The sequence below is a fragment of the Ammospiza caudacuta genome, chromosome 30 (genome assembly GCF_027887145.1).
Source record: "Ammospiza caudacuta isolate bAmmCau1 chromosome 30, bAmmCau1.pri, whole genome shotgun sequence".
Lineage (NCBI taxonomy): Eukaryota > Metazoa > Chordata > Aves > Passeriformes > Passerellidae > Ammospiza > Ammospiza caudacuta.
In genome coordinates, this window is record NC_080622.1 from 4281536 (window position 1) to 4296111 (window position 14576).

The following is a 14576-nucleotide window of genomic DNA, read 5'->3' on the forward strand; positions in this document are numbered from 1 at the left end:
TTATTCCACATAATCCATGGATCCAGTGGATCCCAGCCCTCAAAAAATGGGGGGAAATCCAGGTGGGAAAAGGGAAAATCCAGGTGGGAAAAGAAGAAAATCCAGGTGGAGGAAAGGAAAATCCAGGTGGAGGAAAGGGAAATCCAGGTGGGAAAAGGGGAAATCCAGGTGGAGGAAAGGAAAATTCAGGTGGGAAAAGAGGAAAATCCAGGTGGGAAAAGAAGAAAATCCAGGTGGAGGAAAGGGAAATCCAGGTGGGAAAAGAGAAAATCCAGGTGGAGGAAAGGGAAATCCAGGTGGAGGAAAGGGAAATCCAGGTGGAGGAAAGGGAAATCCAGGTGGGAAAAGAGGAAAATCCAAGTGGGAAAAGGGAAAATCCAGGTGGAAGGGAAGAAAATCTGAATGGGAAAGGAAAACTGAGTGATGGGAAGGGAATTCCATGTGGGAAAAGAGGAAAATCCAGGTGGGAAAAGAGGAAAATCCAGGTGGGAAAGGAAAACTCAATGACGGGAAGGGAATTCCAGGTGGGAAAAGAGGAAATTCCAGGTGGAGGAAAGGAAAATCCAGGTGGGAAAAGAGGAAATTCCAGGTGGAGGAAAGGAAAATCCAGGTGAGAAAAGGGAAAATCCAGGTGGGAAAAGAAGAAAATGCAGGTGGGAAAAGAAGAAAATCCAGGTGGAGGAAAGGGAAATTCAGGTGGAGGAAAGGGAAATTCAGGTGGGAAAAGAAGAAAATCCAGGTGGGAAAAGAGGAAAATCCAAGTGGGAAAAGGGAAAATCCAGGTGGAAGGGAAGAAAATCTGAATGGGAAAGGAAAACTGAGTGATGGGAAGGGAATTCCATGTGGGAAAGAAGGGAATTCCATGTGGGAAAAGAGGAAAATTCAGGTGGGAAAAGAGGAAAATCCAGGTGGGAAAGGAAAACTCAATGACGGGAAGGGAATTCCAGGTGGGAAAAGAAGAAAATCCAGGTGGGAAAATAAGAAAATCCAAGTGGAGGAAAGGAAAATTCAGGTGGGAAAAGGGGAAAATCCAGGTGGAGGAAAGGGAAATCCAGGTGGGAAAGGAAAACTGAGTGACAGGAAGGAAATTCCAGGTGGGAACACAGGAAAATCCAGGTGGAGGTGGGGAAATTGAGTTGAGGGGATGGAAATTCCCAGTGGGAAGGACAATTCCAGGTGGGAATGGGCTCACCTGGTACACCTGGTCCGTGGTGCTGTTCTTCTTCACCCTCACTGTCACCGTGGTGACGTCCGGGAGCGCCACCCGCAGCTCCACGTCGGAGACGCCGTTGTAATTCTGGGAAAACAGGGAAGGGAAAATCCCCCAAAAAATCAGGAATTCCCGGTTCTCCAGTTATTTATGATTCCCTAAAAATCCCCCAGTGGGAATTCAGTGTGGGAGGAGGGATGGGGTTGGGTTTTTCTCCTGAGGGGATGGTCAGGGAGCTCCAGCTTTGGGACCAATTCACCCTCTGGAATTCCTGCTCACTCCCAGGATCCTGAAGGATTGTGGGGTTTGGAGGAATTCTGGGAGCTTCGGGTGCCTCAATCCCATAAAAACCAGGCAGAATTGTCCCCAAAATCTGTGGAAGTGGCACTTGGGGACAGGAATCAGAGGTGGTCTTGGGGACTGTGGGACCTGAGGAGCTCCGAGGGCTGTTCCAGCTTTGGACATTCCATGGAAGCCTTTGGGGTTTTTCCATGGAATTCTCTTGGACCAATCCCATAAAAATCAGGTGGAATTGTCCCCAGAACTCATGGATGTGGCACCTGGGGACAGGGATCAGAGGTGGCCTTGGGGACAGAGGGACATGAAGAGATCCAAGGGGTTTTCTAACCTTGGTGATTCCCTGATTCCATGGAAGGGCTTTTCCCCATGGAATTCTGCTGGACCAATCCCATAAAAATCAGATGGAATTGTCCCCAAAACTCATGGATGTGGCACCTGGGGACAGGAATCAGAGGTGGCCTTGGGGACAGAGGGACATGAGGAGATCCAAGGGGTTTTCTAACCTTGGTGATTCCATGGAAGGGTTTTTCTCCATGGAATTCTGCTGGAGCAATCCCATAAAAATCAGGTGGAATTGTCCCCAAACCCCACGGATGTGGCACTTGGGGACAGGGATCAGAGGTGGCCTTGGGGACAGAGGGACATGAGGAGATCCAAGGGGTTTTCTAACCTTGGTGATTCCATGGAAGGGTTTTTCTCCGTGGAATTCTGCTGGAGCAATCCCATAAAAATCAGGTGGAATTGTCCCCAGACCCCATGGATGTGGCCTTGGGGACAGAGGGACATGAGGAGATCCAAGAGGTTTTCTAACCTTGGTGATTCCCTGATTCCATGGAAGGGTTTTTCCCCATGGAATTCTACTGGACCAATCCCATAAAAATCAGGTGGAATTGTCCCCAAACCCCATGGATGTGGCACTTGGGGACAGGGATCAGGGATGGCCTTGGGGACAGTAGGACCTGAGGAGCTCTGAGGGCTCCTCTATGATTCCATGGAAAGCTGTTTCCCCATGGAATTCAGTTGGACCAAGCCTCAATCCCACCAAAAATGGCTGGAATTGTCACAAAACCCCATGGATGTGACACCTGGGGACAGGGACCAGGGGTGGCCTTGGGGACAGATGGATATGAGGAGCTCTGAGGGCTTTTCCATGGAAGATTTTTTTCCCTAAGGAATTCAGTTGGACCAAGCTTCAATTGCACCAAAAACGGTTGGAATTGTCCCAAAACCCCACGGATGTGGCACTTGGGGACAGGGAGCAGGGGTGGCCTTGGGGACAGCTGGACAGGAGGGGTTTTCCCACCTCGGCGATTCCATGGAAGGGTTTTTTCCATGGAATTCCGCGGGATGACGTCACCCACCTCGTCCGACTCCGACAGGAATTCCTGCATGATGTCGCTCTCGCCGATGACCCGGATGGAGCACACTGTGGGACACACGGAATGCCACACGGAATGTCACCAGGACCTGGGAATGTCCCCTCCAGGGGCAGCCCAGCAACCATTTCCCATCATCCCAACTCATCCTGAAGGGAATTCCTGCACCTGGGTCACCTCCTGTCCCCAGCGTCACCATCAACCCCATGTTCTCCATGTCCTGGTGTCCCTCATGGATCCAGAACCTCTCCAAGGTGATTGAGTGTCCCTTGGGTCACCTCCTGTCCCCTGGGTCACCGTTAACCCCATGTTCTCCATGTCCTGGTGTCCCTCATGGATCCAGACCTTCTCCAAGGTGAATCAGGCCATCACCTGCAGTGCCCTGAGTGTCACCTGCATCACCTCCTGTCCCCTGGGTCACCTCCAGTGTCACTGTTAATTCCATGTTCTCCATGTCCTGATGTCCCTCATGGATCCAGAACCTCTCCAGGGTGACTGAGCGTCCCCAGGGTCACCTCCTGTCCCCAGTGTCACCGTTAACCCCATGTTCTCCATGTCCTGGTGTCCCTCATGGATCCAGAACCTCTCCAAGGTGGATCCACCCCAAAATCCCACCCAACCACCCCAAACCTCCCAGAGCAGACCCACAAACGGAACAGGAACACCTCCTGGGAATGCCGGTGAGGGGTTTTGGGGTGAGGGGTTTTGGGATGAGAGAGGATTTTGGGGTGCAGGATTGGGCTGAGGATGGATTTAGGGTTGAGGAGGGATTTTGAGCTGAGGGATTTTTGGCTGAGGGTGGATTTTTGGGCTGAGAAGGGATTCTGGGTTGCAGGATTGGTCTGACGATGGATTTAGGGTCAAGGAGAGATTTTGGGGTGCAGGATTGGCCTGAGGACAGATTTAGGGACGAGGAGGGATTTTGAGATGAGGGATTTTGGGCTGAGGATGGATTTAAGGACAAGAAGGGATTTTGGGGTGCAGGATTGGCCTGAGGACAGATTTGGGGATGAGGAGGGATTTTGAGATGAAGGATTTTTGGCTGAGGAAGGATTTTGGGACAAGAAGGGATTTTGGGGTGCAGGACTGGGACGAGGAGGGATTTTGAGCTGAGGGATTCTGGGCCGAGGATGGATTTAGGGTCAAGGAGGGATTCTGGGGTGCAGGATTGGCCTGAGGACAGATTTAGGGACGAGGAGGGATTTTGAGCTGAGGGGTTTCGGGCCGAGGATGGATTTAGGGTCAAGGAGGGATTTTGGGGTGCAGGACTGGGACGAGGAGGGATTTTGAGCTGAGGGATTCTGGGCCGAGGATGGATTTAGGGTCAAGGAGGGATTTTGGGGTGCAGGATTGGCCTGAGGACAGATTTAGGGATGAGGAGGGATTTTGAGATGAAGGATTTTTGGCTGAGGAAGGATTTTGGGACAAGGAGGGATTTTGGGGTGCAGGATTGGGACGAGGAGGGATTTTGAGCTGAGGGATTCTGGGCTGAGGACGGATTTAGGGTCGAGGAGGGATTTAAGGACAAGGAGGGATTTTGGGGCGTGTGATTGGCCCGAGGATGGATTTAGGGACGAGGACGGACTTTGGGGCGCGGGATTGAGGTGAGGATAGATTTAGGGTCGAGGACGGATTTTGGGGTGCAGGATTGGGACGAGGATGGATTTAGGGTCCAGGAGGGACTCTGGGAGCAGCTCACCCTTCTCCAGGTACTCCTCCAGGCCCCTCCTGCGGGCGTCCAGCTGCTGCTCGGACAGCGAGAACGGCCACTTGCCGGGCAGGCGCGGGAAGGTGAAGTTGGCGAATTCGCGCTTCAGGTTCTGGTGCAGGATGGCGAATTCCCGGTAGCGCTTGGAGCACAGCTGCCTCCCGGCCATGTAAACGTTGTACACCTGGGGAAAGAGCCCCCCAAAATTCCCAAATGTTCCCCAATGTTCCCTACAGCTCAGCCGTGCCCTGCTGGAGAGAAGGGTTTGGGGAAAGAGGAGGCGAATGTGCTGAGCTGGAGATTGGGGGTGTCCCTGCTGATCCTGGCATTCCAGGGCTTCAGAAATCCCAAATCTTGGGATTCTGGGTCATGGACACTGAGAGGTCCCAAACCACCCATTTTCCATCCAAAGCCCAAAATCTTGGGATTTAAGTTCCTGGCTCCTTCCCATGGAATGCAGAGAGATCCCAAACTCCCCATGTTTCATCCACAGCCCCAAAAGTCGGGATTTGGGATCATGGATACCTCCCATGGGACACTGACAGATCCCAAACTCCTCATGTTGCATCCCAAGTCCCAGATTTTGGGATTTTAGGCTAAATCTCACTTTGGGATTTCAGCATTCCTATATTCCAATGCATTCCAATATTCCAACAGCCCTGTATTCCTATGTTCAATATTACAACATTCCCATACCATAACACTCCTGTATTCCCATATTTCAATATTATTATATTTCAACAATCCTGTTTCAATATTCCTAAATTTCAATATTCCAACAGCCTTGTTTTCCTAAATTCCAACATTCCTAAATTTCAGCATTCCAATATATTCCAATATTCCAACAGCCTTGTATTACTATGTTCAGTATTCCAACATACCTATATCATAACAGTCCTATATTCCAACATTCTTATATTTCAACAATCCCATGTTTCAATATTCCTAAATTTCAATATTCCAACATTCCTAAATTTCAGCATTCCTGTATTCCAATATATTCCAATATATTCCAATATATTCCAATATATTCCAATATATTCCAATATTCCAACAGCCTTGTATTCCTATGTCCAATATTCCAACATTCCTATATCATAACAATCCTATATTCCAACATTCTTACATTTCAACAATCTTACATTTCAATATTCCTAAATTTCAATATTCCAACAGCCCTGTTTCCCTAAATTCCAACATTCCTAAATTTCAGCATTCCTGTATTCCAACAGCCCTGTTTCCCTAAACTCCAACATTCCTAAATTTCAGCATTCCTGTATTCCAATATATTCCAATAACTTTGTATTACTATGTTCAATATTACAACATTCCCATACCATAACAGTCCCATATTCCCGTATTTCAATATTCTTATATTTCAACAATCCTGTTTCAATATTCCTAAATTCCAATATTCCAACAGCCCTGTATTCCTATCCTCAACATTCCAATACCATAACATCCCTACATTCCAACAGTCCCACATTTCAAAAATCCCACATTTCAACCCCGCTACTGAGCGCCAACAACCCCCACAACCCCACAAACAACCAAAACCCCAAACCCACAGATTCCCCCCCATTCCCAGGGGGGGAAAGGAGCCTCACCACGAACTTCTCCCCGCTCTGCTCCACGTGTTTGTAGGTGGGGATGGAGATGGGCACCGCCTGCTTCTCGCTGTAGTCGTAGAAGGGCGGCCCCAGCGGCTCCTCGGGCGGCTCCAGGCTCTCGGCCTCGTGCGGCGGCACCGACAGCACCGTGAGCACCAGCTCCTTCTCGCCGGCGCGGATCAGATCCACCACCTGCTTGTGCGTGGCTCCCTCCACGTTCACCCCGTTCCTGCACAGAAAAATATCCCAAATTCCCATTGAGTTCCCATGGATCAGATCCACCACCTGCTTGTGCGTGGCTCCCTCCACGTTCACCCCGTTCCTAAAGGGAAAAATATCCCAAAGTTGATGGATCATATCCACCACTGGCTTGTGTGTGGCTCCCTCCATGTTCACCCCGTTCCTAAAGGGAAAAATATCCCAAATTCCCATTGAGTTCCCATGGAGCAGATCCACCACCTGCTTGTGCGTGGCTCCCTCCACGTTCACCCCGTTCCTAAAGGGAAAAATATCCCAAAGTTGATGGATCATATCCACCACTGGCTTGTGTGTGGCTCCCTTTACGTTCACCCCGTTCCTAAAGGGAAAAATATCCCAAATTCCCATTGAGTTCCCATGGAGCAGATCCACCACCTGCTTGTGCGTGGCTCCCTCCACGTTCACCCCACTCCTAAAGGGAAAAATATCCCAAATTTCCATGGAATTCCCATGGAATTCCCATGGAGCAGATCCACCACCTGCTTGTGCATGGCTCCCTCCATGTTCACCCCGTTCCTAAAGGGAAAAATATCCCAAAGTTCATGGAGCAGATCCACCACCTGCTTGTGTGTGGCTCCCTTTACGTTCACCCCGTTCCTGCACAGAAAAATATCCCAAATTCCCATTGAGTTCCCATGGATCAGATCCACCACCTGCTTGTGCGTGGCTCCCTCCACGTTCACCCCGTTCCTAAAGGGAAAAATATCCCAAATTTCCATGGAATTCCCATGGAATTCCCATGGAGCAGATCCACCACCTGCTTGTGCATGGCTCCCTCCATGTTCACCCCGTTCCTAAAGGGAAAAATATCCCAAAGTTCATGGAGCAGATCCACCACCTGCTTGTGCGTAGTTCCTTCCACATTCACCCCATTCCTAAAGGGAACTGATCCCAAATTTCCATGGAATTCCCATTGAATTCCCATGGAGCAGATCCACCACCTGCTTGTGCGTGGCTCCCTCCATGTTCACCCCGTTCCTAAAGGGAAAAATATCCCAAAGTCCAATGGAGCAGATCCACCACCTGCTTGTGTGTGGCTCCCTTTACGTTCACCCCGTTCCTGCACAGAAAAATATCCCAAATTCCCATTGAGTTCCCATGGAGCAGATCCACCACCTGCTTGTGCGTGGCTCCCTCCACATTCACCCCGTTCCTAAAGGGAAAAATATCCCAAAGTTCATGGAGCAGATCCACCACCTGCTTGTGTGTGGCTGCCTCCATGTTCACCCCGTTCCTAAAGGGAAAAATATCCCAAATTCCCATTGAGTTCCCATGGAGCAGATCCACCACCTGCTTGTGCGTGGCTCCTTCCATATTCACCCCGTTCCTAAAGGGAACTGATCCCAAATTTCCATGGAATTTCCATGGAATTCCCATGGAGCAGATCCACCACCTGCTTGTGCGTGGCTCCTTCCACATTCACCCCATTCCTAAAGGGAACTGATCCCAAATTCCCATTGAGTTCCCATGGAGCAGATCCACCACCTGCTTGTGCGTGGTTCCTTCCACATTCACCCCATTCCTAAAGGGAACTGATCCCAAATTTCCATGGAATTCCCATGGAGCAGATCCACCACCTGCTTGTGGGTGGCTCCCTCCACATTCACCCCGTTCCTGCACAGGAAAATATCCCAAATTCCCATTGAGTTCCCATGGAGCTTCTCTTCCTGGTGGATTGGTGATGTTTGACACTCTGGGTGTTAATCAAGAGCTCAATCAGCTCCCATTGTCTGTCCCTGCAGATTCCAGAGCGTTCCAGAGCCTGGGAAGGCACAGGCGGGAGCTGGATGCTGGATCTGGGAGGGAAGGATGGAAAAAGGACCTGGAGCATCCCGTGGTGTTGGATAAGGATGGGGAAGAGTGGATTTTTCACGGAAAACACCCTTGGATGGGTGATCTTTGGGGTTTTCCAGGATAGGGATGAGCTGTGCAGTGCCAGAGCCACGGGTGAGCACCCACATCCCAAACATCCCCCATAAATGCCAGCAGGAATCCCTCAGGAGCACAACAACCTCCCCAAAAGTTCTGCTGGGAATTCCAGGAGCTGGGAAGGAAATCCTGCACGGAATCGACACCCTGAACACCCCAAACCCAGCCAGGCAGCTCCTCCAGGGCCTGGATTTTGGGGAGTTCCCTCTGGAGGAACGGGGGTGGCCGGGAGAGCGGATTTCCCGCCCCGATCCCGCTGCTCCCGTGAAAGGAAGGGAAATCAGAGCTATTTTGGGACTCCTGGGTTATTGTTTCCTCCTCCAGGAATTCCAGGAGTTGGGATTTTTCACAGAGCTGAGGAAAATGAGGGGGGTTCAGTGTTGCCAGACTCGGGAATTTTTGGTTTCTGGAGCAAAAGATGGGAACCGGGTAATCTTGGAATATTGAAAAATAGAGATATTGGAATATGGGGACATTGAGTTATGGGAATATTGGTGTATTGGAATATAGGGAAATAGGAATTCCCAGTGCTGGAATACTGGGATATTGCAATACTGAAATATTGGAATATTGAAGCATTGGAATATTGGAATATAGAAACATTAAATTATTGGAATATAGGGAAATAGGAATTCCCCATGTTGGATTACTGGGATATTGAAATAGCGAAATATTGGAATATTGAAACATTGGAATATTGAAATATAGGAATATTGAAATATTGGAAGGCAGGAATACTAAAAAACTGAAGTATTGATATATTAGAATATTGAAATATTGGGATGTAAGGCTATTGGAAAATTGGAATACTGGAACATTGAATATTAAAAAATAGAGATATTGGAATATGGGGACATGAGTTATGGGAATATTGGTGTATTGGAATATAGGGAAATAGGAATTCCCAGTGCTGGAATACTGGGATATTGCAATACTGAAATATTGGAATATTGAAATATTGAAATATAGGAATAATGAAATATTGGAATATAAGGAAATAGGAATTCTCAATGTTGGAATACTGGGATATTGAAATAGTGAAATATTGGAATATTGAAATATAGGAATATTGAAATATTGGGATGCAAGGCTATTGGAAAATTGGAATACTGGAATATTGAAAAATAGAGATATTGGAATATGGGGACATTGAGTTATGGGAATATTTGTGCATTAAAATATAGGAAAATAGGAATACAGCAGTGCTGGAATACTGGGATATTGCAATACTGAAATATTGGAATATTGAAGCATTGGAATATTGGAATATAGAAACATTAAATTATTGGAATATAGGGAAATAGGAATCCCCAATGTTGGAATACTGGGATATTGAAATAGTGAAATATTGGAATATTGAAACATTGGAATATTGAAATATAGGAATATTGAAATATTGGAAGGCAGGAATACTAAAAAACTGAAGTATTGATATATTAGAATATTGAAATATTGGGATGTAAGGCTATTGGAAAATCGGAATACTGGAATATTGAAAAATAGAGATATTGGAATATGGGGACATTGAGTTATGGGAATATTTGTGTATTAAAGTATAATGAAATAGGAATACAGCAGTGTTGGAATACTGGGATATTGCAATACTGAAATATTGGAATAATGAAACATAGGAATATTGAAATATTGGAAGGCAGGATTACTAAAAAAAACCCTGAAATATAGGAATATTAAAATATTGGAATATTGGAATATCAAAATACTGGAATATTGAAATATTGGAAGGCGGGATTACTAAAAAAACCCTGAAATATAGGAATATTAAAATATTGGAATATTGAAATATTGGAACACAGGAATACTGAAATATAGGAATATTGAAATATTGGAATATTGAAATATTGGGATGCAAGGCTATTGGAAAATTGGAATACTGGAATATTGAAATATTGGAAAACAAGGCTGTTGGGAAATTGAAATATTGGAATGCAGGAACACTGGATTATTGAAATATGGGGATCCATAAATACTGGAATATTGAAATATTGGGATACATAAATACTGGAATATTGAAATAGTGGGATACATAAATACTGGAATATTGAAATATTGGGATAGAGGAATACTTGAATATTGAAATATTGGGATACAGGAATACTGGAATATTGAAATATTGGGATACAGGAATACTGGAATATTGAAATATTGGGATACATAAATACTGGAATATTGAATATTGGGCTACAGGAATACTGGAATATTGAATATTGGGATACAGGAATACTGGAATATTGAATATTGGGATACATCAATACTGGAATATTGAAATGTTGGGATACAGGAATACTGGAATATTGAATATTGGGATACAGGAATACTGGAATATTGAAATATTGGGATACAGGAATACTGGAATATTGAAATATTGGGATACATAAATACTGGAATATTGAATATTGGGATACATCAATACTGGAATAGAGCAAGAGCCAACCTGGCAGCCCTACAGGACACAGGGACAAATTAAAGCCACTTCTCCAAGGAAATAAATGGATAAACCAAGAGGAAATTCCCAATCCATCCACCTCCCATAGGGATTCCAGGACTGGGAGACCACAAGCAAACCCTCATTAACCATCATTAACCCCAGGGCTTAATTATTTCACACACCATCCCCCAGCCCTCACCTGGGACCGGCCACTGAACCCCAAAATTCCAGCACCTCTCTCTCATGCCAAACCCAGTGTTTTAAGTGTTCCCCAAAACGCTCAAAAATGAGGGAAAATTTCATCCCAGTGCCCACAAAACCCTCCCCCCTCAGCCTGGGAACGCTGCTCCCCCAGTTGGCACATCCAGGTACAGAATTCCTCCTGCTCCCAGCGCTTTCCTGCACGGAAAAAAAATGAAAGAATCGGGAATTTGGGTCAGCTGGGACAGAGCCAAATCCCAGCTGGGATTTCTGTGGGATTCACCGGCCACGGGCAGCTCCTCACACCCCTTGGACTTCCAGGCTGGCAGCAAAACATTCCTGCAGCTCGGAAATCCCTGGAATTAATCAGTAATTGCACTTAACCGACCCGGAGCGAAGTGCGACCGTGGGAGGATCCAGAGGGATCCCTGAAAACCGAACCCCGCGCTGGGGTTTGAGGGATTTCAGCCCAAAAACAAAGTTTAAGGGGTTTTTTTTTTTTTTTTTTTTTTTTTTTTTAGGGGGAAAAGAAGATGAGTTTCCACACAGCAGGGATATTCCCATGGGAAGGTGTTTTCTGGGTTAAAGTTACAATTTTGGGTGTGAAAAAGCAGCAGCTGGAGAATATGAGAGGCAGGAATGGGAAGGGAGTGTCTGCAGGTTGGAATCCAAGGGGTTTATCCCTAAAAATGCTGCTTTGCCCTCCCCAGGATGGTCCTCACACTGAAATCTGAGGGGTTTAGCCCTAAAAATGCTCCCTCTGCCCTTCCTAGGAGTCTCCACATTGAAATCCAAGGATTTTATCCCTAAAAATTCCCTCGTGACCTCCCCAGGAGCGTCCCCATGTTCCTCCTGTAAGACCCCCCCCCTAAAACCCCCAATGAGGGTTGGGGGGGGCTCAGTTTGGGCTCAGCCCCCTCCTCAGGACCCCCCCCAAATTCCCCTCAATCCCCCTCATGACATTCTCACCAAGGGATCCTCAGCCCCCTCAGGATCCCCCCCAAAATTCCCACAAAGGGTTGGGGGCTCAACTTCCCTCTCACCCTCAGCCCTCTCAGGACACCCCCAAAACCCCCTCAAAGCTCATCATAACCTCAGCAAGGGACTCTCAGTGCCCTCAGGATCCCCCCAAACTCCTAAAAAGGAGTGAGGGTCTCATGATACCTTCACCAAGGGATCCCCAACAGCCCCCGAATTCCCACAAAGGCCCGGGGGTCTCAAGCAAGGGACCCTCAACCCCCTCAGGACCCCCCAAATTCCCACAAAGGGCTCATGACACTCTCACTAATGGATCCTCAGCCCCCTCAGGACCCCCCAAACTCCTAAAAAGGAGCAAGGGTCTCATGATATTTTCACCAAGGGACCCTCATCCCCCTCACAGAACGCCCCCAGACCCCAGCAAGGGCTCATCGGCTCCTCACCAAGAGACCCTCAGCCCCCTCAGAGCCTCCTCAGGACCCCCAGATCCCCTCCAAGGGCCGGGGGTCTCACCCCACCCCATGACACCCTCGTCAAGGGATCCTCAGCCCCCTCAGGACCCCCCAAACTCCCAAAAAGGAGCGAGGGTCTCATGATATTTTCACCAAGGGACCCTCATCCCCCTCACAGAACGCCCCCAGACCCCACCAAGCTCATCGGCTCCTCGCCAAGAGACCCTCAGCCCCCTCAGGACCCCCAGATCCCCTCCAAGGGCCGGGGGTCTCACCCCACCCCATGACACCCTCGTCAAGGGATCCTCAGCCCCCTCAGGATCCCCCCAAACTCCTAAAAAGGGGTGAGGGTCTCACCCCCCTCACGACATTTTCACCAAGGGACCCTCACAGAACGCCCCCAGACCGCACCAAGGGCTCATCCCCTCCTCACCACAGCCTCACCATGGGACCCTCAGCCCCCTCAGATCCCCTCAAGGGCTGGGGGGGGGTCTCACCTCACCCCATGACACCCTTACCATGGGACCCTCACCCCCCTCACGATCCCTCAAATCCCCCCCAAGGTTCGGGGGCTCCCCCTCCTCCCCAGTCACACCCTCACCAGGGGACCCTCAGAGCCCCCCAAACCTCACCAAAGGGCGCTCAGCCCCCTCAGGATCCCCCCAAACCCCCAGCAAGGGCCGGGGGTCTCAGTCCCTCCTCAGCACACGATCCTCAGCCCCCTCACGACCCCCCCAAATCCCTCCTAGAGCCGGGGGGTCTCAATCCCCCTCATGACACCCTCACCCAAGGCCCTGCAGAGCCCCTCAGCACCCCAACACCGCACCAAGGGCTCGGTGTCCCCTCAGCCCGGGCCCCTCAGTGCCCCCTCATGGCCCCCAGAGCCCCCTCATCGCACCCAGAGCCCCCTCATCGCCCCCAGCCCCCCCAGAGCCCCCTCAGGACCCCCATTCCCGCTCAGTTCCCGCTCCCCCGGGACTGCCCGTGTGTGTGGGGCGCGTTCCCGGGCCCGGCTGCCGGGGGGCTGTGGGTGGGCGGCCCCCCCGTACTCACACCTCCAGGATGCGGTCCCCCTTGCGCACCCCGGCGCGGTCGGCGGCTCCTCCGCCCAGCACGGCGCTGACGTGCTGCAGGGGCGCGTACAGCTCGCCGTTGATGCTGCGCAGCTGCCCGCCTTCGCTCACTTGCCCGCGGACGTTAAAGCCGTAACCCGACTCGGACTTGACGATGCGGACGACGCGGGGCCCGCCCGGGGGTCCCTCCCCGGCCCCGTTCCGCGCCCCCGGCCGCGCTTCGCCCTCCTCGTCCGCCATCTTGGCGTCCGCGCACGGCGCGCGTCACGAGACCGGGCCCGCGACGGCCGCCGTAGGGACCCGCCCCTCCCGTCCCTGCCGCGGGGAGCGATGGGAAATGGAGTCCGCGGAGCTGCCCAGAGCCGTTAGCGCGCCGCGGGCCGCGGGGGATGATGGGAAATGCAGTCAGAGGCGGAGAGGCGGGGACAGCGCGGCGCATGCGCTGTGGGCGTGGGAATGGGGGTGTTGCCATGGGAACGGGGCTGTTGTCATTGGAAGGGGGGGTGTTGCCGTGGAAACCGAGGGGTTGTTACCATGGGAACGGGGGCTACAGGCGCCATGGGCCTGGGGGGCTGTTACCGTGGGAAGGGGGGGTGTAGGCATGGCAATGGGAGGGGCTGTTGCCATGGTAACGAGGGGCTGTGGGCATGGGAACGGGGAGGAGGCTGTTGCCATGGGAACAGAAGGGTGGTGTTGCCATGGGATTGGGGGGCTGAGGGCGTGGGGACAGGGGGCTGCTGACGTGAAACGGGGGACTGTTGCCATGGCGATGCGATGCTGTTGCTATGGGAACGGGGTGTGTGTTGCCATGGAAACGGGGGGTGCGGTTTCCCTGGGAACAGGAAGGGGGCGCTGTTTGCGGCGGTGCAGTGCGGTGACGTCACTTGCGTGACCCCAAGTCCCTGCGGAGGGGCTCTGGGGGTGTCGGGGTGACACCTGTGGGGTCACCGTGCACTGTCACCGTCACATGGCGGGGGCAGCGTCACCCTCGGTCACTCGTGGCAGAGAGGAGCACAAGAACAGTTCTGCGTGTCC

The 14576-nt window shown here is 50.4% G+C and overlaps 1 protein-coding gene across 1 annotated transcript in view; it reads right to left on the reverse strand.

Moving 5' to 3' along the window:
* SNX27 (sorting nexin 27) overlaps window positions 1–13781 on the reverse strand; it is a 30288-nt gene extending 16507 nt beyond the window's left edge. The window contains exons 1-5 of the mRNA XM_058821613.1: window positions 13522–13781; window positions 6202–6433; window positions 4586–4778; window positions 2872–2936; window positions 1193–1297 (exon numbers count right to left, since the gene is read on the reverse strand). Coding sequence (XP_058677596.1) covers window positions 1193–1297; window positions 2872–2936; window positions 4586–4778; window positions 6202–6433; window positions 13522–13781 — 855 coding nt within the window. The remainder of the gene's footprint in view (window positions 1–1192; window positions 1298–2871; window positions 2937–4585; window positions 4779–6201; window positions 6434–13521) is intronic.
* Between the last annotated feature and the right edge of the window lie 795 nt (window positions 13782–14576).